The sequence below is a fragment of the Poecilia mexicana genome, unplaced genomic scaffold (genome assembly GCF_051168715.1).
Source record: "Poecilia mexicana isolate PSO_F unplaced genomic scaffold, ASM5116871v1 scaffold_15, whole genome shotgun sequence".
Taxonomy (NCBI): domain Eukaryota; kingdom Metazoa; phylum Chordata; class Actinopteri; order Cyprinodontiformes; family Poeciliidae; genus Poecilia; species Poecilia mexicana.
Genome location: NW_028263384.1, coordinates 24,120,582 through 24,138,080, shown reverse-complemented (window position 1 = coordinate 24,138,080; position 17,499 = coordinate 24,120,582). Strand labels below are relative to the sequence as shown.

General features: G+C 41.5%; 1 protein-coding gene across 1 annotated transcript in view; it reads left to right on the top strand.

Annotated features, from left to right (window-relative positions):
* The window catches only part of sptlc3 (serine palmitoyltransferase, long chain base subunit 3), a 30,836-nt gene extending 18,129 nt beyond the window's left edge, over window positions 1–12,707 (top strand). Inside the window, exons 7-12 of the mRNA XM_088012963.1 lie at window positions 809–914; window positions 3,800–4,019; window positions 7,103–7,229; window positions 11,379–11,514; window positions 11,858–11,987; window positions 12,072–12,707. Coding sequence (XP_087869089.1) covers window positions 809–914; window positions 3,800–4,019; window positions 7,103–7,229; window positions 11,379–11,514; window positions 11,858–11,987; window positions 12,072–12,185 — 833 coding nt within the window. The 3' untranslated portion in view covers window positions 12,186–12,707. The remainder of the gene's footprint in view (window positions 1–808; window positions 915–3,799; window positions 4,020–7,102; window positions 7,230–11,378; window positions 11,515–11,857; window positions 11,988–12,071) is intronic.
* Window positions 12,708–17,499: the final 4,792 nt, after the last annotated feature.

The window sequence follows — 17,499 nt, the reverse complement described above, 5'->3', positions numbered from 1 at the left end:
TTTTATATGTGTGTAATTATGACAGATACCTCACATCTGGAGGTATCCTATTAGTTGATAGGAATGTTTCGGTGTGTACCCCGAGTCTTGCTCCATGGAAATATACACCAGCCCCACTGTGACCTGGATAACAGATGGATGGTTTGTTGAATTTGTTTCTGTCATACAGCCATGCTCTTTGTATTCATAAATCTACTTTAGAAGTGGTCTATACAGCAACGTACAATCATATTATTGCTTTATTTGAATCTACTGGTGTATGCCTCGCGAGAGCATCACCCCACAACTAATCTACAGCTTACAACCACAAACCTGAATGTAAATTTATAAAGATTTTATGTGACAGAAAAACATAAAGCGGCACATCATGTTGCACTAGAAGGAATCACGCATGGGTTTTAAATGGCTTCTACGTGGACGGAATACGTAGAAGCTTCGACAAAACAACCTTTAACCATAATTACAGCCATGAGTTGTTGTTTTTTTAACAGGTTTAACAGTGGGAGTGGTGAGCACAGGATGTGCAGTGTTCTGTCACAATGTGTGTTTTGAAGAGTTTCAGAGTAAAAAGTTCAGTTTTAATCTCATCTGATAGTCACACCGCCTCCAGAAGGGTGTGAATACGTTTGCTATGCACTGTATGAACCGTCCTGATACTGTATACTTTATTGGGCAGATTTTGTAATTCTAATTTTTTTTTTCTCTATATTTACCTTGTCTTAATTGTTCTTTGCCTGCGTGTGTGTGTGTGTGTGGGGGTGTGTGTGTGTGTGTGTGTGTGTGTGTGTGTGTGCGCTTGTGCTTTTAGACATGCACAGTCTGGAGAAGCTTCTAAGAGAGGCTGTTTGCTCAGGGCAGCCTCGGACCCACAGACCCTGGAAGAAGATCCTCATTATGGTGGAGGGCATCTACAGGTCAGCTCCGACTAAACCGCCTTCAGGTTCTTACATAGGATATTGTTGTGCTGTATTATTTCAATATATTATGACTAAAAGACATTTCTTGAGTCCGATGGTTTCTAATTTACATTTTTTGCAGGCGAGAGTTTTGCTCTCCCAGGTTTTGGTAAAAAAAATCTTTATTTGTAACCTGAGGTGAGCCTGTGCTAAGATGCCCCTGAATGCTCTCTTTCTCTGTTGCCTCCCTTCCTGCTGTTTGAATAATTGATTGAATGTGTGCTGGCAGGTGGATGGGAGTGTGTGTGTGCGGCTGGGTAGGGTGTGATTACCGGGAAAAAGGGGAAAAGGTATTGTGTGTCTCTCCTGGCGGTGAGCTATCCCAAGTCTTAGTGACCCTCTCCATCTGCTCATTACCTCCAATTCAAGGCCAAATGGAGCCACTGAGATTGACTTGGCTGAGCCCCCAGCTCCAGCTGTTTATTACTGACAGTATTTTCTCATTTTTGCCTCATGTTGCCCTTATCTGTCAGCATCCTTCGCATTCTTTTTTTTTTTTTTGCAAACAAAGTGAAAAACCTAAAATAAGGAAGCAGTCCATCCCCCCAAAAGACTCAATTTATGTTCACTTTATTACGCCGCCTCGATCAATGTGTACAGTGTGAGTTACACGAGAGCAAAACGCTGTCCTTCGTACGGCTCTGAAGGAACTAGAGCTCCATCTTTCACCTCCCTGGAACATCAAAAGGCCTGGATAAGGAGACTTTAGCTCTATCCCTGTCTCGCCTTTGATGTCCACAACGCTCCTGGTTCAGCTCTGTCTTCTATCATTTGGGCTGCAGGCTCAGCCAAAGAAAGTATGGCAGGTCAAGGATTTTTACAATTCCCCAGCTACATAATTACTTATTCTGTCTATTTGTAGCTTTAAAAGGTTTCCATCAGAGGGGAGGAAGAAGTGGGGAAAAAGATGATAGGAAAGAGTAAAAATGCCAGGAGAAAGATTCTTGAGAAACCGTAGAAAGTCAAGCTGCATACACGTCTCCTCAAATGTTTCCATCCACTCATCATGGGCATGAGCATCTTATTAATCTGGATGTTTTAAGGACTTATTAGAGCCGTTCTTTTTCCCAGATGGCTTGATCATACAATTCAAAACATTTATTCTAATCCCCAACTGGTCAGATTTTACTAACATTCTTAATTATATATACAATCCCCCGCCTCCCTTCAAATACTTAAATAAAGTTAGCTTAGAAAGAAATGACAGCTGCCAACAATAAGCTTCTGGTTTAGTTCTGGCTGAATATTTTACGATTCTTCTCTTTATAAATGGTGTAGTTCAGTTAAATTGTTTGGTTTGGTGGTTAGAACCTGGAATTTAAGCATAGTCCACCATAAACTGTCGGTTTGCTTGAAATTGAGGCTATTCCAGGAACTTCCAGGACAAAACCAGTTATGATGGCTGTTGGAGATCATTGACCTCTTGAAAGGCCGACTTTTGTCCAAGTAGAGGATGGCCAATCCCATATTTGGTGGAATTTATTGAGATAACAGTAATTAAAGTATTTATCCGTTTTGGAGCAGGAGACTTTTCCTTCTCAGTGGACGGTGATGAGCTGATAAATCACAAAACTGGTTTTACTATGGATAGTGACACTGGTGTTCCAGTTGCTTCCAAGTTATATCTGCTTGAGTTCTGGTCATTTCTGGGTTGTTCTTGAACATCTGAAACGTTTTCCTGTCGTCTGAGGATGACATTTTGGGTCAGACTGATACTCAGAGACACATAGATGCTCCACCAAGATGAAGATCCCTAACACACATCCGTACTAGGTTTGAACTAACCATATGGCATTTCTAAAAAGCCAGCCTCAAACCTGTTGGAAATTCATAGACTGGCATCAAAAATCAGAGCTGGGGCCATGGATACCAACAATTTTACCACTTCTGACAAAAAGAGTAGCCAAATAATCATCCAAAAACATCAGCAGAACCTTGATGATGGGAGATTTCACCAAATACTTTTGAGGGTTTATGTGTGAAATATCTCTGTTTTCTGAGGCTCAGTTTTTTTTTTTTTATGAGACTGTTGTGGCCTTTTTGCTGTGGCCTGCTGGGGCAACAGGCTGAGGGCAGCAGATGCCAACAGGCTCAACTCACTGGTCCGTAAGGCCAGTGATGTGGTGGGAGTGGAGTTGGACTCTCTGATGGCAGTGACACAGAGGAGGATGCTGTCGAAGCTGCGTGCCATTTTGGACAACGCCTTGCACCCACTCCACGACACACTGGCGAAACACAGGAGCACATTTAGTGGAAGACTGATTCCACCAAAATTTGCTACAGAGCGCCACAGGAAGTCATTCCTACCGGTGGTACGGAGGACTCTACAGCTCCTCTCTATGGGGAATCTGTGCAAATTGGCTTGCATGTGTTTTTAAATAATCTCTGAGATTAAATAATCTCTGCATAATTAAACTATGTGAATTACAATGTTGACTTATGTATATTATTATAATGTATGTTATGTCTGTTTTGCTGTTATTTTCATATTCTTTTCATGCTCATATATTGGGGTACAGTTGCAAAACATGAATTGCCCCTGGGGTTCATATTTAAAAGAATATAGGTATAAAAAAAAAATAATAATATATATATATATATATATATTTAAAGAGTAATTTAAAACTTCACACGGAATAATAAATGGTCTGAATGCATCCTTACATACCACCAGTTAATATTACATACTTGAGTGTATGCAAACATTTCAACTGAACTCTAATATAAGACTTCAGAGTCCAGTTGGGTTTTATCCCCCCCGCCCCCAGAACTAATTATTTGGTTTCTAAAGCTTACATCTGCTTGAATTTTTGTTTCCTCTTTCTGTGAATCTCTCCTATCAGCATGGAGGGCTCAGTTGTGCGGCTGCCTGAAATCATCGCCCTGAAGAAGAAGTATAAAGCCTATTTGTACCTGGATGAAGCCCACAGCATTGGCGCGGTGGGGCCTTCGGGGAGGGGAGTCACCGAGCTGTTTAATGTGAACCCGGCTGATGTGGACGTGATGATGGGGACGTTCACGAAGAGCTTCGGGGCAGCTGGAGGCTACATCGCAGGAAGAAAGGTTACTGTTGAGCTCTGTTCCTCCTTCCTCTGCTCGTTTCATCCCGTCCTCACCGCTTCAGCTGTTTATGGCCCACCTATGAAAACGAGAGAGCTTGGAAACGGTGCAGTAAACATGCTATTATTCACTCAAGCAGAAATTAGCCTGGTTGCTAATCCATTTGGACGCAAATAGGGTCAGGATAGATTTTACGATGTAGATGAGATTAATCACACTGAAACAATTCCAATAGCCATTGGTTCTCATTACGGGGAATCAGATAGCTTAGCCGACACTTTCTTGAATTTATTTAACACCACTAATCTGGCTTCAAACAAAGCCTGACGAAGTGATGAAGCAAGTCGTGTAAGTTATATAGAATTTTTAAGAATTATCTGCAGCAGGTATTCAAAACAGATGGGAGTGAATAATACAAACTCCATAACGACGACTTTTTTTTGTGGGCCTCATGTGTTCAACAAATGTTCAATAAGCTCCAGCTCAGGGCCTTTTTAATCTGCTTTTACTCTATTAAAAAGTACACTTTAGTACATAACCACAGTGGTTTCGAGGCTGTTGATTAGAAAGCAAGGAAACAGGCTTGTTGTTGGAATTAAGCTCTTAAAAGTGGACACTTCCTTTCCCTGCCTTATGTTAGCTCAGTCCTGCTCTGCCTTAATAAGAAGGTAAAGCTGGCAGAGGGCCAGCCCCTTCTTGTGGCACGCATCGGAACTGTGCTCCAGATTTAACAGGATGATTTTTAACAAGCATGATGATGTTTGAAGTATGAACGTGCTGCCTGGTTTGACAGCTGGCTGTTGTAAACTCTTGAAAGGGAAAAAGGCAGGAAAAGAGAGAGAAAGCATATTTGTTGTTGTGGTGAAGTGCCCCAAATCCTGTGTTAAGTGGATACGGGTTGACCAAGAAAAGGCTCTGCACATGTGTTCTGGAAAACAGTCATCTTTTAGCTGTTTTATGAGAGAACCAAAAATAAATACTCCCCAAGCTCCTTATAATTCACTTCAACAGTGTGTTCACAAAGCATTGTTCAATTACCCTTTAGGCAAAACCTGATCCGTACTCAAAAAGGAGAAGTCGCTAAATACGCAGGGCTTTTTTTGTCACACTGAAATGGTTTAGAACATGAAATTAATTTTAATATCAGACAAATATAGCACTGCATGTAGTTTTCATGAGAAAAGCCATCAAAACCAACCCTGCAACTCAGTTGTTTTAGAAAAGAACTCCCTTTCCATTCAAATCCTCATTTAGTAAATACTGCAGGGGTGAGAGTCGTTTATGGAGGGCTGCACTGTGATGCAGTTGGGTTTGTATCCCACGTTCTCCTTGTACGTCCTCCTACAGTCCAAAAAATAAATAAATGTGAGAGCAATTGATTCTCTAAATTGTTCTTAGGTGGGAGTGAGTGTGTGCATATTTGTCCTTTTTATCTCCATGTCGCCCCGTGATAAACTGGCGACCATTCCAGGGTTTACCCCGACCCTCATTCAATCACTGCTAGAGATGAATCGTTTTGTGTATTTATCCAGATCAGATACAGAATCATTTTTACCAGATGCTCTTGTGAGCCTAAATTAATTGTAAAGTGTGCTGAGAAAAACGTGTTTAGAAAAATATGTTATCTACAGAGCAATTCAGAAATGAATAAATTTCCTAGAAACATCAGATTTAAAAAGCGCACATTCTTTTAAAAGCACACCAGACTCGTATTTATTTAAACCAGGTTCCTGTATGTAATTTGTAAAATGTGATGTGTGACTAACCTTGTGCATATCATATGTATGTTTTTGTATTTTATCACTTGGACCCCAGAAAGGTTAGTAACCACTTTGGTAAAAACTAATGAGGACACTAATAAATTAAAAACAAACAAATAGGCACCCGTGACCCTGCAAGGACAAGCAAGTATAGAAAATGAATGGATGTAATTCATGAGGGTCTATAATAACTAATATTAATACTGAGCAAGCATAGACTCCTCTTACACGCGATTTTCTTCCATAACTTTTAGTAAACTGAGCTGGTAAATACAGAAATATTATATTTCCTATAAATATTAACCACGAATATTAAAATATATATTTTTTTTTTATTAAGGTGGAGTTTAAAGGATAATAGGAATTACATTTATTTTATTAATAAGTGATAGATTTAGCATGACTGTGACGACTGGCTCAGTTATGGACATTGAAGCGGTTTAAAGTGGCTGAAAAGTCGCTGCACGTGCACAAGGAGCTCTGGCAATGTTCCCACTCTGTGGTTTTATGAATAAGTATGCCACACCATTACTGTGACCGCCGTGTGGCTTCGGAAACACCCCGAGTTGTCACTGCGTGCCCCCAGGCATGAGATGGATTTCAGACATGTTCTCCTAACTGGCTTATCTTGGTTGCGCTGAAATCCTGTGGGACCACAAAGCTGTGAAAATCTCCTCCCTTAAACAAAAACAGATGTCAGGTTGTTCCAGAGCTCCTATCCTTCGTTTGAACAGTTCCACTGAAATCCCCCGTCCCTCCATGTGTGTGTGAGGAAACCTCAGCCGCCACCGCCGCTGCCGCCCAGTGGGGACAGATGGTGGTGAGTGGAAATGGTGGCCAGACATCATCTCCGGCTGTGTGTCATCACCTCGCAGCCGCCGAGCAGGGGCCCGTCACGGCTGCAGGCCCGCACCCAACCTCTCCTCGCTCCAGGAGCCTCAACCGAATCAGTTCCCTGAAATTCTGCTTCTTCCCCTGTCAGCCACTGGCAGAATTAATCTCCTGCTGACATTTCAGAATAATGAGCCTGACAATCCTCATTCAGGCTCATTTTGTCATCGGTTCCTTCTCAGTTTAGGAGCTGGCGAGGGGGAAAGGCTCCAGAGCCGTGTTAGAGTAGGTGCCAAGTTCCTCCTAGTGACAAAGGAAGGATCTGAGGTATTTTAATCACTTTTCAGATGTTGAGTAGATTTGAGCGCTCTCTGGTGGCTAAAAGGTAGAACTACAAGCAATCTGACTCCAAAATTGAAAGTTTATGTGTGTATTTGGGACTGAAATACACACTTTTCCTAGTGCTAAAATGTGATTGCTTGTGTGCCATTGCAGGAGCTGGTGGAGTACCTGCGCAGCCATTCTCACAGTGCAGTATACGCCTCAGCCATGTCCCCTGCAATAACAGAGCAGGTCATGCGTGCCATGAAGTGCATCATGGGAAAAGACGGAACCACAGAAGGTAAGCATATAAGAGTATTAGCGCTTTCTTTACCAGTGAATCATATCCACAGACCCCCAGAAGAAAGAATCAGTTCCTTACAAAAAAAAAAAAAAAAAAAGCATTCACATTTCTTGGAATTTTTCACATTTATGTTGAGACTATAAACTTTAATGTTTTTCGCTGAGGCTTTGTGTCCAAGATCAACACAGAGTAGCACATACTAAATTGGAAGGAAATGGTTTTAAAGTATGATTTTTTATTTTTATTTTTATTTTTTATTTTTTTTTACGTCATTCTTCTTTGAAAACAGCTCAAGCTCAGACAGATTGGATGGAGAACATCTCCGAACATCAGTTGTCAGGTCTACATAAAGATTTGCAATAGGATTTAGGTTCGGACTTTGACTATAAGAAATAGGATTTTAGGCTTATAGGCCTTTCTAACATGTTAAAATATGTCACTCTAAACCATTCTGTTGTACATCTGGCTGTACATTTGGGGATATTGTCCTGCTTGGAGGTGAATCTACACCCAGTCTCAACTGTTTTACAGCCTCTAGCAGGTTTTCTTCCGGGATCACTCTGGGTTTAGCTCCCTCCACATTCCCTTTATCTCTGGTCAGCCTTCCTGTCTCTTCTGACAAACAGCACAGGTGCTGCTGCCATCACCGTGCTTTACCACGAGAATTAGGTGTGCTTAGGGTTCTGTGGTGTCAGACTTCTACATCCTAGCTCTTTCTCTTTCATATGAAAACTACAATACTTGTTTGGCTTCCCTTCAAATGTAACTTTGTTATTGTCACATTGCCATGAGGACAAAACATATAGTATGCACAACTAATAGTTGCCCTGTCAGCAGGTTATCACACTTGAACAAGTTTTCGGTTGTGCTTTGCTGTTTCTTTTTCAAATGGCTTTAAACCATGCTCCATGAGGTGCTCAAAGCTCGGGGATATTGTTTTGTAATCTAGCCATGTTTTAAATATCTCCTCAGCTTTCTGTCTGCTGTGTTCCCTGTTCTTAATGAAGCTGTTTATTATCTAATGTTCTCAAACAAACCTCTAAGACCTTCACAGAGCAGCTGGATTTAAGAATAGTGACCACACATGCATGACAAACTTTATAGGTTTTCGTCTAAAAACATTTTAAAGCCATACTTTTCCTTCCATTTGTCAATTTTACGTTATTTTTGAGTCGGTCTGTGGTTGACAATCCTAATAAAAAACATTGAAGTTTTTTGGCTGTAACGTGGAGAATGAGTCATGTTTTTTTTTTTTTTTTTTTTTTTTTGTAAGGAACTGTAAATGCAAACCTTTCATCAATATTGGTTGATATTTATTCAGCAAATCTTAGAGGGAAAGAAGAGTCTAGATACATACGATTGTGTAATTTAGTTGTGAATTTGCATATTACCGAAAGAAAAGTATATTAGTAAAAGTTTAGCTTTTTGGGGGCCCTCGCAGCTGTCCACATGGATCTCACTTCTCCTTTTTCTCATTTGCAATTATGCGTTTTTCTGTGCAGAAAAACAGCAAGCCAGATCTGGAGGTCACTATCAGCGTTAGCATTAGGAGTTGGACCTGCAGGAAAACACTAACAGCTGCTTTGTCAGAAAATGTGGAAGCAATTACACGGGTCTGCCGTGGCAGGGAATGAGGGATCATGCAGTCTATGAGCATTTTCATTTAAGTGTTGTGATGAATTCTGAAACGTTGCTGCCTCAATTGAAATAGACACAAGAACAGGGAAGAGACTAGTTAAAGTAAGTACCTTCTGTGTAGATGTTCTCCTGAAGAGGCATTAAAAGGAAGAAACACTGACAGTAATGGTAAATGAGTGACATTTAAAGGGCCTTAAACATGTGCCTTGTAGGGGAAATAGGTAGTCGTGACGTAAACTGTGTGGGACATCAAAACAAAGAAGACAGAGTGCTGTAATGGGCTAATCGCTTTAGCAACAACAGCCGAGTAAGCTGTGGTTGAGGTATACTGTGGGTTCATACAAAGATGAGCAACTTTTATCTGGCTCTGAATCAGACATGCCTTGCCTCTGACGTAGCTGTTGTGGAGAAATCAGTCTTGACCTGTCTTATTGAGGGGAGGGAGCGCAGCGCTGCAGCTCCAGCGTCCAACACAGCCCCGAATCCAGACCAGTTTAGCAGGGGGACATTGGCTTATTTGGGGGGGGGGGGTGAAGGCAAAATGAATCTACGTATCAATAATAATATTACTCAAGTAAAAGAAAAAGGTACAGTGCAGTAACCAGTACTACACACTTTTGAACATAGATAACATCAGGATACTTGTTAACCAGCTTAACATGCTGTATTGGTATTAGCTAGTCATCTTTTAGCTAACATTACCTGCATCCAACACCATTATTCAACTCAGTTGGTTAGTTTTTTTGGAGGGGGGGGGGGGGGGGTAACTGTGCAAAGTTCTTTGTGTTTTGCTGGTTTGCTTCCATGATTGTAACACAAACCTGCGAAGCTCTGCACAGCATGTTTCCATCACTGCCGCACAGGGGTAAACCCAGCGCGAGCATCTCTCATGTTGTGTTTAAAGGCGGCGTTGGAAAAACACGTCACGACTTGTTAACAATGGATAACGGCTGAAAAAACTGACAGAGAGCACATGGAAGTGCAGAAGCCCCGACTGTATCAAATCGACTTGAGAGTAACAGAAAGTTGGCCACTTCGAGGTAAAGATAAAAAACAACTTCCAGTCCGGGGGGGCATATGTGACTCTGTGGGTGGGAAATGCCCACCCGTGCCGCCGGGCCTGGTCCAACATACAATGAAACACCTCCAGTAGTTCCTACTCCTTCTTCTTCATCTTTCCTTTTCCTGTTAGGTTTCGCTTCAGTCATATGTTCTTATATGATTTCTGTGTCTTGCAGCAGGCTTTTGACCTCCCCGGCCTCTATCTTACCAGAGAGGAGCAATTTACAAAATGGGGCCCGTGCTTTTTGGCAGATGTCCGAACGCTATGTTTTCTCTCTCTCTCTCCTCTCCACCCCTCTCTCTTTCTCTCTTGTTTTGCTGAGATAAGGGGATTTAAAGTGCTCTCTTACATCTCTTTGAAAGAACTGCCAATCTGTTCCCAGGTAATCTGAGGGAAACAGAGCTGGGATCCAAGGCCGGCTCATGCCAAGCCCCGCTGCAGCCACGGAGCAGCAGGCTCCCCAGCGATTCACATTGTTCAGGAACACAGGGAGGGGGTCAGCAGAGCAGACCGCCTCTGCTTCCTTTGATGTGATTTCTAATATAGTCATCTTGAAATCCTGTGCATGTGATACTTACGCATTGTTTAGATTCAGTCTCAGTCATGGCTAAGCTCCACTGGCAGTCAATAATTTTGTGCGAAATCCATCATAACTAATTTGTGAGCCCTCATTCTGGCAACAAGCGTGTGTGTAAACCCTGCTGTCAGGCAGACAAAACTGAACCATCTGCTGCTGCTGCTGCTGCTGCAGCCCAGTTGTGATCATGGACAAATTTAAGGGGAAGGGTAGAGGGTTCACAAACAGTCTAAAACAGTGTGGAACTCAATTTCAGTGTTTTCCATGTCTGGATAAATGTGGAAAAAATAATAAAAATAATAATAAGTGCTGAAAAAATATTCATATTTTCAGACTTTCTTCCCAATTCTACCATCTAATTGTATCGTTCCTTACACCTTTCTCTTCCTTTTCTCTGATACTTCATCGTGTCGTCACCCCCTCCAGCCCTCAAGTTCCTCCCTCTTCCTTGTCTTATTCCTTGTGCCACTTTCTTTTTTCTTACTTGGGTCATTCCTTTCTTTCATTTCATTTTTATGTACTTCATTTATATCATTTTTACCATCAGTCCTCAGTCCTATCCTTCCTTACTGTCCTTTGTTGCAAGCTTCCTTCATTTGTCTCTTGTTTCCTTCTGTCCTCGTGTCCCACTCCCTCCGTGTTTGTTTCTTCTTTGTGTCCAATCTGATTTTCGTGTCTGTTTGTTTCTTCCTTCCTTGTGTTTTTCCTTGGAGCTGCAGAACTTTGGGGCAGATGCCACTGCAAGGAAGACACACTTAACGCTCTTTCCCACTCGGGAAATTGGAAGTATTCAGGGAAAAAAAAATAAAAATCAGTGAGTTGTTGCATTACTCATGTACATCTGGTGATGTCCTTGTTTTAATTGGAGGCATCAGACGGATCCGCCAGTTGGCAGAAAACACCAGATACTTCAGGGCCAAGCTGAAGGATATGGGCTTCATCATCTATGGCGGTGATGACTCTCCTGTGGTTCCAGTGCTGCTCTACATGCCAGGCAAAGTGGTGTAAGTACGCCTAAACTCTCACCTACACACCTAACATAATTTGGTTATTCACAGAGTTCAACATTTAATCTAAAGCAAAGATTAAACGTGAAAACTGTCTGCTGCTTCAATAATTACTTAACACCTTTTGATGTGCAGACAGTTCTTTGTGATCTTCATAGTAAGTACATTTCAGCAACGACTTGTGATTCATTGTGCAGCTCTAGCGTGTCGTGAATGTGAAACTGCTCTTTGCACATGCATTTCTTCTATGTGATGCATCTCTACATACCAGTATATCATGAAACTGGTATTATTGATATTAATACCTAAACGGTTACCACTTATTTTTATTGCTACCTAGGGCCTTTGCTCGTGAAATGCTGAAGAGGAAAATAGGAGTTGTAGTGGTTGGCTTTCCCGCTACCCCGATCACAGAGGCCCGAGCTCGTTTCTGTTTGTCCGCTTCGCACACCAGAGAGATGCTGGACGAGGTAAACACACAGAGAAATCCGCCGACAGTGCCTCAAACTGTGAATAAAGGTTCAGTAAATGTTCTGAAACCTTGTTTTCTTCAGGTGCTGCAACAGATGAACGAAGTAGGAGACCTTCTGTGTCTGAAGTTTTCACGGAGGAAACGCTCCGCTTTTCCTGACGCCTGCAAAGGGGAAAACACCGAGGCGGACAGCTGATGTGACGCATCGCACCTTGACTTCACAGCGTCGAAACTAAGTGTCTCTCCCGCTGCAAGACTCTTTAACACGTATTTTAGGGCTGCACCCATAATCTATGCACAGAAGAGGGGACAAATGTTTGGCAGCTGCCTTGTTTTAGATGTTGTTGCAAGCTGCTGATTCAACAGAAGAGCTGTTTTTGCTCCTTTGAATTTAAATGTATTTGTTAACATGTCTATTTTTTTATTTTTTTTAGCACTTGCAGAAAATCACTGCAGAAGCACAGCAGCAGTTTATCTTAAAGGAATGTGGAAAATATTCTGTGCCAGCATTTGTCCACATAAAAACCTCTCAGATCAGTTTATTTAAAGAATTAGGAAAGTTTTAAGACATATTTACACAACTGTGTCAATTTATCTTTAAATTAACTTTTTCTCTTAATGTATTTTTATTAAATGTATTTTGTTCCTTATAAATTATTGTCAATTTTAAAAATGCTGTCACTGATAATTATTCAAGAATAAACTCTTTTACTTAGTATTTATTTTGTATTATTTTAAGCAACACAACACTTTTTTAAAAGGGATCATAGCTGATGCTAGTATATTCATTATTATCCATGTCTTCAACAGTGAGATATCCAAAAAGCATGAATAAAAGAAAAAAAGCAAGTAAGCTTACCTTATCCCTAAAAGTACTTTGTGGCATTTTTGTCACTTTTTGTGACAAAATTGTAATTTTAAAATCTTAACAGGTGTTGCAGTTTCTGCACCAGTTCTGACCAGTATTATTTCTCTGACGTACCTGTTTGTTTTGAGCACTCCCTTCTAACACCAGAACACTTTGCATAAGCAAACTGCAACGACTGAATAACATAATAGTAGTGGATGGAAGCAGCTGAAAGTCTGCTTTCCACAGAGCTGTCCATGTTTTTATTCATGAGCTTTTGCTTCACGGCAGGTTTGAAGCTGTAAAAACATTATTTTTGGACACGTCTCATCATTTAAAGTTTGTCTACGGTTAGTTTTCTCACAACAGTACGTCTTCTGGCTGTAAAAAGTAACTTCAGGGCTACACATGTAGTGGATTCAGGGAAGTTAAGAAACTTCAGCAGCTGCAGTCAAATGCCCCCCTCATTCCTTCTGGCTCACTTCCCTTTAGAAACTAAGATAAAACATGTTGCTGCTGCTGTTCATTTTCACTGGTACACATGAAAAAAAGAACATTTGAAGAGAATGTTTATTAACTGACATTAATATTGCAGTTTCAGACAACATGCCATTTTCCAAAGTGTATTTCTGATTTAGATGGGCATAACTTCAAATCAGTGGCGTAAAAAGTGGGTATGCAGCGCATGCAATGCATAGGGGCGCTGCACCAGAGGGGGCGTCAAAACCCCGTGTGGAGGGGGCGGCGCCCCGATGATGCCTTCGCATACACTTCACCGCGCCCTTACGTTCCATCACCTCGCGCACATGTAAATGTAAATGTAGCGAGTTTTACCTTTCACGTTTCTTCGTTTCGGGGGGTGGGGGGTTGCGTAGAGCTACTGTATGTTTTTTATTCACCCTTACGTACCTTCCTTTGGGGGGGGGGGGGGGGGGGCGCCGATTTCTGTTTTTGCATCCACCTGAATAATATGTAGTTGCGCCACTGCTTCAAATGCTCTGTTTATGTCGGAACCAGGTGTTAATTGCAATTTACTTCCAGAGTTTGAAGGTTCTCTGGCCATATATTGTTACCGTTTGGCCGCTAAGTTATTTTCCCTGCCGATTTCTTTATTTTTGAAAAGAAAAAGTGGCCGTTGAAAGCTTGGTGAATCATAAAGTTGATTAATTATCCACCTGACATGTGTGTGTTGAAGCCCCGAGCCTCCATCCAGTAGCTTTTAAAACATCCTAATCCATGATTATTTTCAGTACTGAAATGTTGTCCTAAAAAGTCTCAGCATGACACAACTTTCATCTCCACTCCAAATGATAGTCCTGCTGCAAATAATATATCAGGTTGCAATTACCTCTTTGACATACAGTCGAATCCCAGCGAATAAAAAAGGTGTTGCGGCATGTTTTGTGGTGAGACTGCATATATTCGCCGAATCCAAACAGTTTAATTGTCGGTGTTTTAAAGACCACTGCGCTCATGCACACGCAAGGCCGCTCAACAGTTGCGAAGGTAAGCATGCAGGGTATGCGGCACCTGGGCCAACAGAAACCTAACCTACCAATTAGTGCTGAACCCTGAATTCTCGTGGCATGGGGTAATCATTTGATTAAGACAGGAAGGATTATAAATGGATGATATATGTGTGTTTTCACAATGTGTCAGGCTGGGTCGAGTTTGCGCTTGTTTTTCTCCAGAACGAGACACTGTGCTCTTATCTCCATAAACAGCATTAAAATGTTTTACAATTTCGCATAAAGATGCGATGCGGAGCTCTCAGGATAGCATTATAGAACTACTATAAACATGAAAGGAATTAAAAAAAAAAAAAAAGGCAAACAGGGAGGAAAGAAACTCTGCTCTTTTGCTCGATCACTTTGTTCCGTAAGTCAATACTTCACATCTGGCTCCTGCAGCCAGAAACAATAAGGAACAGCTTCTTTAATCATCAAATCTGTGACGCCAGGGTAATGCACCGTTCCGTCGAGATCTGGGGGGAGAAGCTGAAAGGTGGCCTGATACGAAGCATTAGGATGCACTAATGTCTTCCGGATGGGTGCCATTAAGTTTCTCAAAGTTTTGCATTCGAAGAGGAAATGTAAGAATTTAAGCTCAAAGGGAATATTATATTTGTGGATTTTTGTTTCAGGCTCTTTTCAGACAGCTCAAAAATGTTTGCACGTTGCACATATAACCTTGAACTTGAAAATAAAAAAGGGTAGCATTACATAATGCGTCCCGTACTTTCCCTGAACTTGGAGGTTTCCATTCCAGAACTTACAGAAAATGTTTAGGGAACACACTTGATACATTTCAAAACTTACTTTCAGAACTTGAAACTTTCAGAAGACTTATTACTGTCCTGGAACCTACCAGATACTTTTCTCAAACTTAGAGGTTATTTGTCACGTACGGTTATTCAGTTGACTGATTACTTTACCAGAAATGACCAGGTATTTTCTTGGACTGTATAGAGTACTTCCCAGAACTTTAGTAATCAATGGGTTCCAGGAAATTCATTTTTAAAATACATTGTAAGTTTTAGAAAAGCGTCTGGTTGGCTCTGTGAAAGTAATCAGTAACATCCATGAAAGTATTGATGAGCCCCTGAAAGAAACATCTAAGTTCTGGGAAAATAACCACTAAGTTACAGGAACGTAACTTAGTGGTTATTTTCAAGTAAAAAAAAAAAAAAAGAACCTTTAAGTTTTTGGAAAGTACCTTGTAAATTCCAGGAATAAATCCATCCATTTTCTTTGCACCCTTGTCCCTTGGTGGGGTCAGGAGGGTTGCTGGTGCCCATCTCCAGCTATCGTTCCGGGCAAGAGGCGGGGTACACCCTGGACAGGTCGCCAGTCTGTCACAGGGCAACACAGAGACAAACAACCATGCATACACACACTCACACCTAGGGACAATTTTGGAGAGGCCAATTAACCTGATAGTCATGTTTTTGGACTGTGGGAGGAAACCGGAGTACCTGGAGAGAACCCACGCATGCACAGGGAGAACATGCAAACTCCATGCAGAGAGACCGGGGCAGGGAATTGAGCCCAGAGCCTTCTTGCTGCAAGGCAACAGCTCTACCAACTGCGCCACTGTGCAGCCCCCGGAATTAATCCAGTAAAGTCTAATAAAATCTCCAAGACACTAAAAGTTAAAAAAAAAAAAAAAAAAGTAATCTCCAAGTTCAAGGAATGCCACTTTAAAGTTTTGCGAAAGTAGAAGCTGTAACTATTGGAGACTCTCAGCTCAAACTATTTATCATTAGAAGAAAATTCTGATTTTTTATGTCATAATACAGCTACCTAAAACGCTATTTTACATTACATCGCTGGTTTTGCCTTGTCTTTTAAACATATGTTCATCAAGATTTAAATTTGTTACAATTAGATTGACTTTTTACCTCTGAGGAATGAGCTCCAAGTTGGTACTCAACCAAAGTGGCAGGTGATGCCAAGGCAACAAGTTTCAGCATCAGCAGAAGAGTGGCACATGGTGTGTCCTGACATTAAAACATCAGCGAAGCCACACTACGGGCGTCAGGGCCTGCCTGCACCAGCCTCTTTTGAACTTCACATCCAAATTCACTGCACTTATTGCAATGGCATGTAGCTGCTGTTCTGAAGGGAGATCCTCTGCTACGCCTTTGATGTCCACCAGTGTGTCCAAGGCAGGCGAACCTGCTCTCTGTTTTCCATTTAGTCTAATATTTTTCTACTTTGGGGAGAGGAGTTTTGAAGTGGAGCAGACAGAAGGACACATTTGCATGTTTTGGACATCTGTTCTCTGCCTCGAGGAAGAAAGGCCGAAGCTTGTATTCAAAGATCTAAATCTGGAAGCTCTAAACTATGATATGGATTGAATAGATGGCATGATCAAACACAATAAAGTGACGCGATAAAAGATTTGTGCTTTTATTTTATTTTATTGTTGTTTTCAAAATAAGGAGATATTTCTGAGTATTATCATGGTTTGTTGTTCTTGTTCTCTATTTAATAGTTCAAAACCTGACAGATAATAAAGAGTAAGTTATTTTAATCTTGAAAATGTATGTGTGTTTATTCACACATTAATATGTTTACAGGGGCCCCATCCATTCTGGAAAAGTGTTTCAAATAAATATGGAAAAAGAAAATGGAGAATGGAAAAATAATTATATTTCTGTACTTCATAACCTATCCCACTGCATGACAATTGCATCAGCACATCCATTCAATCATCCTCACTGCATCTGATATTTCATCCATCCATTCATTCATCGATATACGTACTTGTCCATCCATCCATCCATCCATCCATCCATCCATCCATCCATCCATCCATCCATCCATCCGGGGCAGTTTTTGTGTAGGACCGCCCCTGCACCAGGAGTTTTGTTCCACCGCTCGCATCTCATGGTGAATAAGTTCAGGGAAACGGTTTAAAGTGCGTCTTCCTCTCCGCGCGGGATCAGTGAATTGAGGCAGCAGCATCCCTGCTAGGTGCATGCTTTAACACCTAGCAGGGATGCTATTGAAGGGGACAAAAGCGCTCTCGCACTGGCTAAAGTCACATTACGCACCATTTGTCTTGCTTAAGCGAAGTGTCACCACTGTCTTCCGCCGCAGCTGCGCACGCGTTAAGTTGAGGTGTGGACCTCCTGGTGCGATCTTAGATGCGCCTACGG